Source organism: Pinus tabuliformis, chromosome 9 (genome assembly GCF_031772625.1).
Source record: "Pinus tabuliformis cultivar Carrire ecotype Pingquan chromosome 9, CPIR1, whole genome shotgun sequence".
Taxonomy (NCBI): Eukaryota; Viridiplantae; Streptophyta; class Pinopsida; order Pinales; family Pinaceae; genus Pinus; species Pinus tabuliformis.
The window spans coordinates 332,468,271-332,482,997 of NC_142307.1; the positions used below are offsets into that span (position 1 = coordinate 332,468,271).

Genomic DNA, 14,727 nt, shown 5'->3' on the forward strand with positions numbered 1-14,727 from the left:
ATTGTCTATGAAATATTTTCGTTCATGAAGCTGGTGTAGCTGCTCTTTGGCTTATGCGAAGTTGTTGGTCTTGTCTTTGTGAGGGATTTTTCATATGATCATTGTGAAGTATGGTGAATTATTGTCCTAGGGGTACATGATTGTTCATGATTTACCTTGATAAGTCATCATTTGCAACATAAAAGAAGTATAAATTTCCTTTAGTAACCTAGTTCTTGCTTGGGCTATACGAAGTTGTTGGGTGTTAATTTTAGGTATGTTCTATGCTTAGAGCAATTTATTTCAATTTTACAGTTAGCTCAATATCTTTTCCAGATTAACAATCACATCAGCATTCAAGTAAATTGCAGATAGAACATAAACATAGATCGCAGAAGACAAGTCAAGACAAGAGGACACAAAATGTGGCACTAGCCAGGGACAAATCCCAATGTGGGGAAACCCTTGATCAATTCTTCTTATATGTTCTTCAATAGTTCATTAGAGAGAGAGAGATAGTACATTTACAACATAAGTCAACACTTTGACTTATCTAAATAATAGCATAGATCATCTCTAAGAAGATGATACATGAGGTAGTTGAACTCAGTTGAAGACATGTTGCTTCAATTGATTCTCCCAGGTGACTTCATCACCCATCATAGTGTTGCACCTCGTCATCATGCTGCACCATGCTGCACCCATCATCACTATGTTGGACCTCATTATCATACTGTTGCACACATCATACTGCTGCATCTTTCGGTACAGCAACATCTTGCTGCATTCACCAGTGATGCTTCATCCTGTACCTCACCGTGCCCATCATGCTACATCTCATTGTTGCACCGTGATTGCTTGTTGTCCCATGTAACATGCTCCACTAAGCACCATGTCCTTGTTGTCCCATTTGCTATGCTCCATCAAACATCATAGACTTGTTGTCCCATTTGCTTGTTGCACCAAGGACCATTGCCTAGTTGTCCCATTTACCATGTTGTACTAAGCACCCTTGCCTAGCTGACCCATTTACCATGCTCCAACAAGCACCATTGCCTAGCTATCCCATTTACCATGTTGTACTAAGCACCCTTGCCTAGTTGTCCCATTTACCATGCTCCAACAAGCACCATTGCCTAGTTGTCCCATTTACCATGTTGTACTAAGCACCCTTGCCTAGCTGTCCCATTGTTCGTCATTGCCTTCACTGTTGTTTATACTGACGGGTTAGGGCATCTAGTCATGCAGCAACAGCCCTTAACCATTAACCAAAACAACTCTTAATCTCTGCGGCCCTACTAAGGAAGAGTCCTCCACATACGTGTTGTTATTCTGGGCACAAATCTGAACCAAAACCTCTCCACGTTGTCCCTGTTTTGAAGTGGTTAGGTCTGCGGCCTACCACATTCTCACGTTGTCACCTACAGCCCACTCAAAACAAACTTCACTTACCTTTTCACTGCCCCAAACAAACCTGCATTCACCCTTCTTCAACTCGGCCTCCAAGCTCAGCTCCTCGACCCTCTAACAGCAGCTTGGTTAGCCATGAAATAGACCTTAACTCCCTCGCTACCTTGGCCTCTTCTTGATGCAGCTACCACAGAGAATTATCCTCCTTCAACAAGCTCTCTTCCTCCTTGTGTGTTGCACAATGGACTGCGGCTAGGGCATCCTTACGACTATGGCTAGGGCTTCCTCAGGACTGTGTCTAGGGCTTCTTTAGGACAACGTCTCAGGCTTCTTTAGGACTACGTCTAGATCCCTTCCATAGCTTCGATGGCCTGTCTTCTTCGTTGCGGCTAGGGCAGCCTCCTTTCCTCCAACGTCTAGTGCTTCCACTCCTAGATTTCTCTTCCACTAAAACCCAAAGCGAGTGGAGAGAAATCAAGACAGAAGTATGTGTGAAATGACTCTCAAGTCATCTCCTTTTATACTAAAACGTTAAGCACATGTGGGTGTTATTTAGTTGCTAGCCAAACTTGATGAATTGTCTTATAACACAAATAAATTCATAACTCCATGAATACTTATCAGAATCAGATGGTCTTTAGATCAATCCTATACCTCTCGATGAGAGGGATCCAAGAAAAATATCAGCTGCCATAAATAAGATGACCCACATGGAGTTTGGCCCTAGTTGCCAATTTTAACACTCCCTCTCAATTAGGGAGAACTCCATCTGCTGATTCATCTGCCAGATTGTACTATCTCTGCCATCAGCGCCTTGTACTGCTTTGCTCTACTCTGCTGAATCATGAAGAAGAAGAATTGATCGAGGATCCATTACCATTCTATACTGACGCGAAATCAGTTCCATATGAAGAGAGTGTGTCATACCACTCTTACTGATCCCAGATTAGTTCCAAAAGAGAGTGATTTATGTCACTCTTACTGACCCGAAGTTAGCTTCATTGATCCCAGATCAATATCAAAAGAGAGTGTCTCAAACCACACATACGGATCCCATATCAGTTTCATTGATCCCAGATCAATGGAGGTCATCCTAGCATAGGGAGTACGGTAGATACAACGATGCGTCCATTGATAGTACTACTATGGTCCCTAACCCCATTTCCCTACTCATTGGCCAGACGAGAGGTACTTCCCATGAGTCCTAGATTGCATGGGTAGGATGCCTCGACACGAGAACCACTCATCCTGTCCATAAGTCGCCACGGAGTATCACAAGGTAAGGTTGAACAATTCACCCTAAACACAGCGCACCATTAGGGGAGTGTGAGTCGCCCTATGGTCGCTTGTTGCTCCAAGAAGTACCCCAAGCCCCCCGGAGCTCCCAGAGCTCAATGCATGCATCATGCAGGACCCTCATAAGAGGGTCTCTCAACGACTCCAAGTCATTTGGGAAAGTCACAAATTTGACATTTCCCTGGGGCATTGACAAAATATCTGCGACCTGTACACCAGTTTGAATGCGATAGAGCCTTCTCGCCCATCGATGTACCATATCCCAGATAAGGTAGTATCTGATGTCTATATGTTGGAGCAATCATAGAATACGAGATTCCTCAACAATCGAATCCCCCCTGGTTGACACAAAAGATCACGGTGGAATCCATCATGTTTACAAACAGCTCACTGAAGAACTTCCACAACCAGGCAGCTTCACAAGAGATCATACTCGTAGCTATGTATTCGGTCTTAGTGGTGCTCAAAGTAACCGTCTTCTGCTTCCTACTCATCCAATATATCGAGCAGAACCCAAAGAGAACTAGCACCCAGAAGTGCTCTTGCAATCCTTCACACTGCCTACCCAGTCAGCATTCAAATAATCATGCAGCTTCATATTTCTGGCAGTGTATCTCAATCCATGAGAGATTGTACCCTGAAGATATCTCAAATGATTCTTGGCACCAATCCAGTGAGGCTCAAACAAATATGAACCCAACATGCTAACTGCAAAACATATATCCGGACGGAAGTTCACCAAGAACATCAGCGCAAATGAGTTTATGAAACTCAGAGGCATTTCCCAAATCTGGTCCGGTATTACTACCACATAACTTCTGAAAGTTAAGATCCTCGAGGTAGCCACGGGCTTGCAGTTTACCATTCCAAATCCGGAATCCAACTCCCTCTTAATAGTGAATCTCGGCTTCATCATACAATTATCAATCCTCTCATATTAAGCCCGGGGTGTTTTGCTTCAAGCCATAGAGGGCTTTCTTCCCCTTGCATACATGAGATTCCCGATTATGAATCTCAAACCCCTCGGGTTGTTCCAATCCTGTGGACCTGCTACATGAGGGGAATGGTCCCCTTGTAATATTTTCCTTCAGTACATCTCAGACATGTACCCTTCATGCCCCTTTTGAATTCAAGCATCCCTGTCACCATCTGACTCACATCAGGTAGGGCCCCATAATAAGTAGACCTCCAGTGCTATAGATGAGATGTGACAACTGACATGGTCCCCAATGGACCATCCTGCAACTTGATACAAACTGCCAACCCTGAACTCAAAAGCATCATTGAATATTCCATTTTCAAACACCGATGAGTGTAATCTTTGACTTCCATTGCCAAAATGGACACCAAGTTCTTCTTGCGATCAAGTACATAAGAGATTCTTGTAAATGGATCGAGTTACCCTCATTCAATTGAGGGGTGACATTCCCTACACCCTTTCCGAGATAGGTGGCACCGACTCCAAGTATAATCCCATGATTGTTTCCATCTCTACCAAATTAGAGAGAGCACCCTTCTATCCGATGAAGTGCCTTGAAGCACTACAATCAATAAGCCAGATTCCCAAAAAGTCTGAAGGAGGGCCAATACAAGATAGCGCTTCTTTATCTTATCAAAAACAATATTTGATTCTTCATACCTGGGGTTCCTTGCTTTCTTTGAAGAGTCAACTATTTCCTTGATGACCTGCATTACCTGTCATTCCTTCGATCATTGAAGATGTCCCTGGAATGATTGTTATCTTCATCAAGTGATGTGTCCCTGCTATTCGAACACTCCTTCGCATAATAGCCTAACTTATTACAAACAAGGCATCTGCCTTTCCTTCCACTCTTAGACCTGGACTTCCCATTGAAGTGATCTTTAGGTAGGCCATCAGAGGCTTCTGCTGCGCCATTCTAATAATGTTCTCTGCTTCGACTTCACCCTTGGTGAATTTCAAGAGGGATCAGGAATCCATTGATCCTTTTGTCCTTTCCCAATTGTCTTCGGTGATTGCTCTTTCACTCTTACTTGGGCTTTGTCTTCACCTCAGCTCTCATACCATGTTAATTTAGGTATGTTCTATGCTTAGAGCAATTTATTTCAATTTTACAGTTAGCTCAATATTTTTTCCAGATTAGCAATCACATCAGCATTAAAGTAAATTGCAGATAGAACATAAACATAGATTACAGAAGACAAGCCAAGACAAGAGGACACAAGATGTTGCGCTAGCCAGGGACAAACCCCAATGTGGGGAAACCCTTGATCAATTCTTCTTATATGTTCTTCAATAGTTCAGCAAAGAGAGAGAGAGATAGTACATTTACAACAGAAGTCAACACTTTGACTTATCTAGATAATAGCATAGATCATCTCTAAGAAGATGATACATGAGGTAGCTAAACTCAGTTGAAGACATGTTGCTTCAACTGATTCTCCCAGATGACTTCATCACCCATCATAGTGTTGCACCTCACTGCGCTACACCATGTTGCACCCATCATCACTATGTTGGACCTCATTATCATATTGTTGCACCTTACGCTGCACCTTTCAGTACTGCAACAACTTGTTGTACCTTATCATCTTGGTGCACTCACCAGTGTTGCCTCATCCTGTACCTCATCGTGCCCATCATGTTGCATCTCATTGTTGCACCGTGATTGCTTGTTGTCCCATGTACCACACTCCACTAAGCACCATGTCCTTATTGTCCCATTTGCTATGCTCCATCAAACATCATAGCCTTGTTGTCCCATTTGCTTGCTGCACCAAGCACCATTGCCTAGTTATCCCATTTACCATGTTGTACTAAGCACCCTTGCCTAGCTGTCCCATTTACCATGCTCCAACATGCACCATTACCTAGTTGTCCCATTTACCATGTTGTACTAAGCACCCTTGGGCCTTGCCTAGCTGTCCCATTTATCATGCTCCAACAAGCACCATTGCCTGGTTGTGTTGGGTTCTTCTTGCGAGGTCCTCCAAATTTGAGGTCGATCCCATGGTGGAATCTCAAGATATTTCAAGCCCTAGCTTGAGGACCGTTCTCATCCCTAGGTTCCTTTTGGTTGGTGGCTTCATTAGTATCATTGTACTCAAATTCCAAGAGAAATTCAATTCTTTCGATCCTATTCTCCTCCTTAATTTGGCCAAGATCATCCATTTGTTGATCCAATCCAAACCCTTAACCTCATTTAGGCCCACGTGGGATTCTTTATTGTCCTGCTACATTATAACTTCAATTTCACGAAGATCAATTAAAAAACCTAGGCTTCTAGGATTCCTCGATCTTGGGTACTCCTCTTCAAGTAACACTCCTCAAACCCTAGGTCTAAGCATCCTCTTAGCTCTTCTAAGAGAGCCATCCATCTTGCTTCTATAACAAATGAGCCCATTATCTAAGCCTCTCTCATGAATAGGCTTTAGGAATCACCCCACATCCTATCATTAATCCATCAATTTTAGTGATTCCTCTCATACTGGGACTCCTCCCATCGATGAAAGTTTGTAAAGAGCAGGGAGCTTTAGCTGAGGTGTAGGTTTTAACCCCATACAGAAATTACCTGCATATGAATTCTAAAACGCAGAAAATAAACAATGCAAGAGAATAACACATAAAACACATATACACAGATATTTTCCCCTGGATCCCAAAACCGAGACTACCAGCTTGATTTTTCATTATGTTCCTTTCAATGTTACAATACATATTTATACATGCTGAAGCATCCAATACCATTGGACGAAAACCATCGCGTACAAAACCATGGACCGAAAACCATCGCATCCAAAACAATGTGCGAAAACCATGCACAAAACCATAGGTAGGTCCACCCAACCTAAGACACCCCCTGTGACACCCCCTCTGCGCAATCGGCGCAACAAAGGGGGGGCTCCGCCCCCCCTCTAACCCCCCAGTTAACTACGCAGGCTAGTCGTGGAAAGAATATAACACAACCCAACATTCTCCCACTTGTTGTTTTCTTTCCACATGAGAACTTAGTCATTTATCCAGCTCTGAAACGCACATTCTTTCTCTACACCAAGAGAACTTCTCAGAGCTCACTGATTTTGTCAATGCATCTGCAGTATTATTCAAGTGTCCACCTTTACCAGCAACACCTTTTTGTCTTCTATCATATCCCTCACAAAGTGATAATGAACATCAATGTGCTTTGTCTTTGAATGATAAGCAGGGTTCCTTGCAAAGAAATTGCAATTTGGCTGTCACAGTCTATCCTTATAGCTCCCTGTACTAACCCCATATTTGAACACAATCTCTGCAACCAAACTGCTTCCTTGCTTGCATGAGTGGCTAGCATGTATTATGCCTCTGCAGTTGATAGTGCCACTAAAGATTGTTTCTTACTCATCCAACTGACTGCACCTCCAAATAGGTTAAACACATCCCCACTTATAGATCTTCTCTGATCCAGATCTCCAGCCCAGTCTGCATCAACAAAGCCACGAATATCGAACACTCTGTCCAATCCTAGTCTTCCTTGGTAGCACAAACCATAATCACTAGTGCCACACAAATACCTAAAAACCCGCTTCATTGTTGTCCAATGCTCCTTTCTTGCTTTTGACATAAACCTGCTCAATACTCCCACTGCATGTGCAATGTCTGGTCTAGTACAAACCATTGCATACATCAAGCTACCGACTGCACTTGCATATGGAACACGGGACATGTCCTCTTCCTCTCCTTGTGTCTTGGGACACTGTTCAGCAGATAACATTACACCTACAGGAATAGGAACCTTCACCGGTTTACTATCCTGCATATTAAACCTCTACAATATTGTCTCGACATACTTCCTCTGGTTTAACCAGAGCTTCCTCTTTGCCCGATCTCTTTTAATTTCCATGCCCAAAATATAGTTTGCAGCACCAAGAACTTTCATGTCCACTTGTAGATCTTCTCTGATACAAATCTCCAGCCCAGTCTGCATCAACAAAGCCACGAATATCCAACATTGTATCCAATCCTGGTCTTCCTTGGTAGCACAAACCATAATCACTAGTGCCACGCAAATACTTGAAAACCCGCTTCACTGCTGTCCAATGCTCATTTCCTGCTTTTGACATAAACCTGCTCAATACTCCCACTGCATGTGCAATGTCTGGTCTAGTACAGACCATTGCATACATCAGGCTACCGACTGCACTTGCATATGGAACATGGGACATGCCCTCTTCCTCTTCTTGTGTCTTGGAACACTGTTCAACAGATAACTTTACACCTACAGAAATAGGAACCTTCATTGGTTTACTATCCTGCATTTTAAACCTCTGCAATATTGTCTCGACATACTTCCTCTAGTTTAACCAGAGCTTCCTCTTTGCCCGATCTCTTTTAATTTCCATGCCCAAAATATAGTTTGCAGCACCAAGATCTTTCATGTCAAATTTGGAGGACAATTGGGTCTTCAAATCCTGGATAATTTCCTTGTCATTTCCAACCAGCAACATATCATCCACATACAAGACCAGATAAATAACACGGTCACCAGTTAATTTAAAATACACACAGTGATCTGCTTTGCTTCTGGTGAAGCCAAGTCCCCGTATAAATGTATCAAATTTATGATACCACATCCTTGGTGACTGTTTTAAACCATACAGAGACTTCTTTAACTTGCATACCAGTTCTTTCTTACCCTTCACCACAAAACCTTCAGGTTGCTTCATGTAGATCTCCTCTTCCAGATCCCGATGAAGAAATGTTGTCTTCACATCCATCTGTTCTACCTCAAAATCAAAAGCAGCAACAGCAGCAGATAAATGTAATCTAATAGAAGCTACCTTGGCAACAGGAGAAAAAATATCACCAAAATCAATTCCCGACACCTGGTAATAACCTTTTGCTACCAATCGAGCTTTGTATTTCTCCACCTTTCCTTCTGCATTTGTTTTCTTCTTGAACATCCATTTGCTGCTAATGGGTTTCCTTCCAGCCGACAACTCCACTAGATTTCAAGCCTCATTTTTGTGCAAAGATGCCATTTCATCAACCATGACCTCTTTCCAGAGTTTTCCATCCTCTAAATCTATTGCTTCCTTCACAGTTCTGGGATCATCATCAATAACTGATAAAGCAAAATTTGAACAGAAAGCAGATGGACTATACCTTTCTAGTTGTCTTCTTTCTTGAACTGATCTTCTCACACCTGGAGTTTGTGGCTCTTCATCTTCTGGTTCCTCCTCTGCTGTAGACTCTGATTCGTCCTCCTTAAGCTCAAACTCCATCTTCTCAAGTTCCTTTGGTTGGACTTCATGTTTAATAACATATTTCACCTCTTTGAACACCACATCTCGGTTGTACACAACCTTCCTTGTTACTGGGTTCCAAAGCTCATAACCCTTTAAACCATCCTTATACCCAATAAAAATGCACTTTTCAGATTTATTATCCAACTTGGTTCTTTTCTCCTTTGGAACATGTACATATATGCATCACATCCAAATACCCTCAGATGTGAAAGAGAGGGTTTCTTATCAGTCCATACCTCTTGTGGAGTTTTATCCTCCAACGCTGATGAAGGTGATCTGTTGACCAGGTAATATGCTATCTCCACTGCCTCTGCCCAGAATTCTTGTCCTAACCCGGCACCACTGAGCATGCTTCTTGCCCTTTCCATCAACGTCTTGTTCATTCTTTCTGCAACTCTATTTTGCTCAAGTGTGTATGGAGTAGTCTTTTGTCATCCTATACCACACTTCTTACAGAATCCTTCAAATTCCTTGCTGCAAAACTCTCCACCATTATCTGACCTCAACACCTTTATCTTCTTCTCTGACTGATTTTCCACCTAAGCCTTAAATTCTTTAAACATGTCAAAGACTTCAGATTTCTTCTTAAGGAAATATCCATGTATTCCTTAAGAAGTCATCTACAAATGATACATAGTACACAGACTTACCCAGTGATGGAACCTTCACAGGTCCAACAACATCACTATGCACAAGCTCTAATATATGTTTCACCCTCTTACCACCAGAGGGGAAACTCACCCGATTCTACTTCCCATATACACAATTTTCACAGAAATCAAAATCCAGAGAGTTATTACTCATACCTTCTACCATACCTTTACCATGAAGTATTCGAAGGCCCTTCTCTCCAATATGTCCAAGCTTTTGATGCCACAGCATGGTCTTCTCTCTAGAGACCACTAGATTTTCTACTCCACTTTCAGAAACCACAGAACCATTGCACCCATCAACAACAGTGCTACCTTGCAGCTTGTACAGAGTTCCAATTCGAACTCCCTGCATCAATACCAGTGCTCCCCAAACCATCTTGCAGGTATCCTTCTTGAACACTGTTTTTACACCTGCATCATCCATTTTGCTTACAGAAATCAAATTTCTGGCTAATGCAGGAATATGCAGAACACCCAAAAGTGTTCTAACCCTTCCACCTTGCAACTTCAACTTTACTTTTCCACGACCAATGATTCTAGTATTCCTGTCATCCCCCAAGAAAACATCACCACTATCATATTTATCATACTCGCAGAACCACTCTCTATGTGGAGTGAAGTGAAAAGATGCATCTGAGTCAATCAACCATGCCTCATGATCTACATGTGTACTTGAAGAAGCCAAGTACACATCCCCACCTTCATCTGAAGTGGTTTTCGCCTCTGCAGAAGGAGCATCATCAGAGCCCTTTCCTTTGTCAGGAGCTTTATATTTACAGTCCCTTTTGTAGTGCCCTTCCTTTTCACATTTCCAGCAAACCACCTTTATAGGTTTTCCCGGAGATTTAGATCTCCCTCTAGATTTAGATCTCCCACTCGATGACTTATTTTTATTTCTGTTCTGGAACCGTCCTCGTACAGACAAGGCATCACCATTCTAGCTCTCCATATTTTTCCGTTTCATCTCCTCCATCAGCAAGGATGAGACTATTTCATCAAACTGCAAGGCAGTTGCATTGCTACCTATTGCAATAACCAGACTATCCCACGTATCTGGTAGAGAACATAACAAACTGATGCACTTATCTTCATCTAAAATTTTAATATCAATAGATAATAACTGACTTACCACAGTATTAAATGCGTTCAGATGCTCTGTCACTAAGTCTCCATCTTTCATCCTCAGGTTATACAGCTTTTTTCGTAGGAACGGTTTATTCACCAGAGACTTAGATTGGTACAAAGTACCTAAGTTGTCCCACAAAGCCTTAGCCGTAGCTTCCCCTGATACATTCAGCAATACTGAATCTGAGACACACAATCGTATTGTGCTCTTTGCCTTCTGATCCAACTTCTTCCATTCTTCATCGGACACTCCCATTGGTTTAGTACTCGGGTCTACCGCGATCCACTAATCTTTATCCACCAACAGATCCTCCATCTTGAATTTCCACAACTTAAAACTCTGACCATTAAATTTCTCGATCTCTATCTTTCCACTGCTCGCCATCTTCTTTCACCACTAGAATCGATCCCGCAGATCTCCCACTGAACGGGGTCTACCACAGGCCCGAGTGAAACCCCTCAGCAACAAAGGCATCCCCTTGAAGCCAAAACAGCTCTGATACCAAATGTAGGTTTTAACCTCGTACAGAAATTACCTGCATACGAATTCTAAAACACAGAAAATAAACAATGCGAAAAAATAACACATAAAACAGATATACACAGATATTTTCCCCTAGATCCCAAAACCGATACTAGCAACTTGATTTTTCATTATGTTCCTTTCAATGTTACAATATATATTGATACATGTCGAAGCATCTAATATCATGGACCGAAAACCATCGCGTTCAAAACCATGGACCGAAAACTATCGCGTTCAAAACCATGGACCGAAAACTATCGCATCCAAAACCATAGGTAGGTCCGCCAAACCTAATATAGGGTCCAAAAAAAAAATTCTCGAGCCATTGCCCCGGACCCCGTAGAGGGGGGCTACCCGCCACCCTCAAACCCCCCTGTGACACCCCCACTGCGCAATCGGCGCAACAAAGAGGGGGCTCCACCCCCCTTCTAACCCCCCAGTTAACTACGTAGACTAGTCGTGGAAAGAATATAACGCAACCCAACAAGGTGACAGTGGGCTATCGCTCCATTGTTGCCACTTGAACTAGTAGTTATTCTATAGGATCCCCCTCCTAGGACCCCTTCTAGTTTGAGCAGTAACAAGCTGTTCACTCCATGTTTGAGGGCTGTTTTAGCTAGTGAAGAAGATTAATTGTGGCACATTATGGCTTTCTTGATCTTATGATGAAATCAGAATTGAAGAGTACTATTAATTCAATAATAAGAGGTTGTCCCACCTTGTCTCCTTCATCTATGGTTTCATATGTTGTCATTTCTTTAGTGTTCATGGTTGCATATTATTGCTTGGTTGTAATTTCATGGCTGTGATGGTGCATATTGTATAGGGGCTCTCACTTGATATTGCAAAATCTGAAAATTTGTTTGGGACTAATTAATAATTATAGCACATCAGTGAATGGCTTAGTTATGTTCTCTCTGTAATAATCAAACCCTCTTGCTCTTTTGTATTGACTCCATCACCCAATTGGATAGACAATGGTTTTGGTCCACCATCCCTTTATTTCTAAAGAACATCTTAAACTTTCTTCTCGAGACTTTTTGCCCATGCCAGTAGAGAGTCAGTCTAAAGCAAGAGGAAGGATTGCTGTGGTGACAATGCGAAATCTTCCAAAGTTCCCCTAAGGTAGCACTTCGTGAAGGGACTTTGTAACATTTGAAATGCAAGTTTGGGGTTACCAATATCTAATTTGGTTTTAAAAATAAATATGATGAGAGCACTAGGGCACACTTCCGAATGCATTTTCACCAATGTACAAGAACGTATCCATCTTACATTCTTCTTTAAAGTAAAATGATTTTTTAATTTGTAAACTACTGATCTGAAATAATAGGCACCTTGCTTATTTAATAATAGCAGCAAATTCTGTAGGAATTAACACCACATGAAGTTGCAAAATCTGGAATAGGATGTATTCACAGAAAGGGATACAGAAAAGACAGAATAAAAATTAAAATCCTTTTCTGCATGAAAATAATTTTACAAATTATAAAACCAAGACAAACACGAGGGTAGAAAATCCAACATCCCTAACCTGCCAATCTTTAAAAGATATGATACGCGAGTCATTTCATTTTCAAGAGAGAAACGCAGAGACACTTCAAGAGTTATTGCATCCACTTGGTAATCCCGAAAAGAACCATGTGCACCTGTAGGTATACCCAATGCCTGTAACATTTTAACAAAGTACAAGGCCTTTGAAAATTAATAGAGCTTTACTTAAACTACTATACCAAACAAACATGATGTATATTGCATATGAAGAAAAACTCCGACACAAAATAAAACAAAATTGAAAATAGCTATATATGAAGATAAAGTTCCTTCTGTCATGACCAGCAGCTAGACACCCCAAGCATTGTGACTATACTGATCATTTCCTGATGTTCTTAAGAAACGACAAGAGAGATCCATGAACGAAGTCTGAATCTTTTCTCTAAAAATGAAACAGCAAATAAAAATAACCTACCATATCTTCAGAGGAAAATTCAGAACAGAAAAATCAGATACAGGGGGAAAAGAACGGAGCAAAAGCTTAACCTGGTGATATATAGAGCTAGCAAGACCTGCAGCTCCCTGAACATACTCTTCAGAAGGAAGACCAAATTTCCACTCTGGGTTTAGGGTAAATGCTATTTTTCCCAACCATTCCAATATCCCACCTAAAACAGACAGCCATTTCCAACTGAGCATGAAAAACAATGATTCCACTCTTGTATGTAACCCTTGTCTGTGAACTGCCAAAAAATTCACAACATTAATCAGGTCTAAATTTGGCATTTGTCCATTGGATGCTTCTGCATAAATATTCAGACTATCTTTATCAGTTTGGATCTGATTTTCCTGAACTTTAAAGACTAAAGCAGCAGCAATAGTCCCTGCACGTTGAAAGTCATCTAGTGTGTTATAATCAATCTGTTTATAAGAAGGTCCTTTTTCCTCTGTAGGATGTAGGCCATCAACAAGTGATTCAGACTTCAGAAACGAAGATGTGTGATAAAATATAGGTTCATGATAGTCCTTTAGCCATGCTGCAACAGCAGCATGAGTGCCATATTTTGAGTCTGCAGCCAACCACACAAAATCTTTGGCCAGCCAAATAGTTCTGCTGAATAAATAGAATAGTGAATAGCCCAGACCTAAAGAAAACGCATCCCCTATACAAATGTTGTCTGACAGAAAAGGTGTGACCAACACAATTGCTTCTTTCCCATCACCATGAGGTGCTCTTATTATCCCAACTACATTTACACCTGGAACAACTGAGCTGTTTTTGCTGTACTCTTCAAAGTTGCTTTTGTACTGCTGCTGAGGATCTACGAAAAAACGTGATGGCTTGAAAGACTTATCTGGAGGAAGAAATTTGTGAAAATATACATCTCCACCAGCTTCAGACATATGCTCAAACAATAAACTCTGAACACCCCTGCATGAGATAAAAAAAACCACAGATCAAAGACTAAACAACTAAAATATCCACAAAACCCAGACAATGTACGAAGGCATTAAAGGATCATCCAGATAATTCACTCCATATATGCATTTATAAATGAGCAGAGGGAAAAAAATATCACCACCAATGTTGTTTACAAAAGGAAGGGATACAGATGCAGTAATAACTTATCATTCTTAGAGATGCAATCATGGTTAAAATATGCACCCAACATTTACTGACAATTTCTTTCAAGATGATCAACATGAACAAAAAAAGGGAGTTGGATACAATTTGAACCTTGCACAAGTTCACAATTTTCAGCCACTGTATAAAATTTCCAATAGTATTTCTAAGATTGCAATAAGTGCACTAACAGAAGAAATAACAGCACCAAACATATTTTAGACTGCAACCAGTGGACAAGCTCTGCTAGAAGTACAGCTACTGCTAATGTAAGAACTAAGAAGCAAACTTCAGCTCTCGCAAACATTATAGCATCATCTGTGAAACTAATATATCATACTGTTGCCATCCCAATG

At 41.3% G+C, this 14,727-nt stretch overlaps 1 protein-coding gene across 1 annotated transcript in view; it reads right to left on the reverse strand.

Moving 5' to 3' along the window:
- Positions 1-14,727, reverse strand: part of LOC149148556 (GPI transamidase component family protein / Gaa1-like family protein) — a 138,737-nt gene that overhangs the window by 82,292 nt on the left and 41,718 nt on the right. Inside the window, exons 4-5 of the mRNA XM_089438282.1 lie at positions 13,294-14,179; positions 12,788-12,921 (exon numbers count right to left, since the gene is read on the reverse strand). Of these exons, the coding sequence (XP_089294408.1) occupies positions 12,788-12,921; positions 13,294-14,179 (1,020 nt within the window). The remainder of the gene's footprint in view (positions 1-12,787; positions 12,922-13,293; positions 14,180-14,727) is intronic.